The sequence below is a fragment of the Eimeria mitis genome, genomic scaffold (assembly GCF_000499745.2).
Source record: "Eimeria mitis Houghton genomic scaffold, Emh_scaff3612, whole genome shotgun sequence".
Lineage (NCBI taxonomy): Eukaryota > Apicomplexa > Conoidasida > Eucoccidiorida > Eimeriidae > Eimeria > Eimeria mitis.
In genome coordinates this window covers 162-947 of record NW_013571956.1, presented here as the reverse complement: position 1 = coordinate 947, position 786 = coordinate 162, and the positions used below count along the sequence as shown (strand labels likewise).

The window sequence follows — 786 nt, the reverse complement described above, 5'->3', positions numbered from 1 at the left end:
GAGTGCCACTGCGCAGGAGGTGCTGCAGCAGAAGGCAGTGGAGCAGCAGAACCTGCACCAGAGCCCCACCGGGCAGTAGATGGCAATGGAGCAGCAGATGCTGCACCATAGCCCAACCGAGCAGCAGAAGGCAGTGGAGCAGCAGACTCTGAACCAGAGCCCCACTGAGCAGCAGAACGCAGTGGAGCAGCAGCTTGTGCACCCGATCGCCACGGAGCAGCGGAAGGCGGTGGCCCAGCAGACTCTGCACCATAGGCCCACGGAGCATCAAGGCGCAATGGAGCAGCAGCCTGTGCACCATAGCCCAACCGAGCAGTAGGAGGCAATCCAGCAGAGTCTGCACCAGAAATCCACGAAGCAGCTGGAGGCCATGGAGCAGCAGATGCTGCACCCGATAGCCACGGAGCAGCAGATGGCGGTGGAGCAGCAGACTCTGCACCAGAGCGCCACCGGACTCCAGACTGCAGTGGAGCAGCAGACTCTGCACCATAGCCCAACCGAGCAGAAGGCAGTGGAGCAGCGGCCTGTGCAACAGAGCCCAACCGAGCAGCAGGCGGCAGTGGAGCAGACTCTGCACCAGAGCCCCATGGAGCAGCAGGAGGCCATGGAGCAGCAGACTGTGCACCAGAGCCCCACTGAGCAGCAGAACGCAGTGGAGCAGCAGACTGTGCACCCGATCGCCCAGGAGCAGCGGAGAGCGGTGGAGCAGCAGACTCTGCACCGTAGCCCAACCGAGCAGCAGAACCCAGTGGAGCAGCAGATGCTGCACCATAACCCAACCGAGCA

At 63.1% G+C, this 786-nt stretch overlaps 1 protein-coding gene across 1 annotated transcript; it reads left to right on the top strand.

Annotated features, from left to right (window-relative positions):
* Positions 1-85: 85 nt before the first annotated feature.
* On the top strand, positions 86-319 carry EMH_0067820 (uncharacterized protein; the record flags this gene model as incomplete). The annotated part of the gene is made up of 1 exon (XM_013498668.1): positions 86-319. The coding sequence occupies one exon, from the start codon at positions 86-88 to the stop codon at positions 317-319; it is 234 nt and encodes a 77-aa protein (XP_013354122.1).
* Between the last annotated feature and the right edge of the window lie 467 nt (positions 320-786).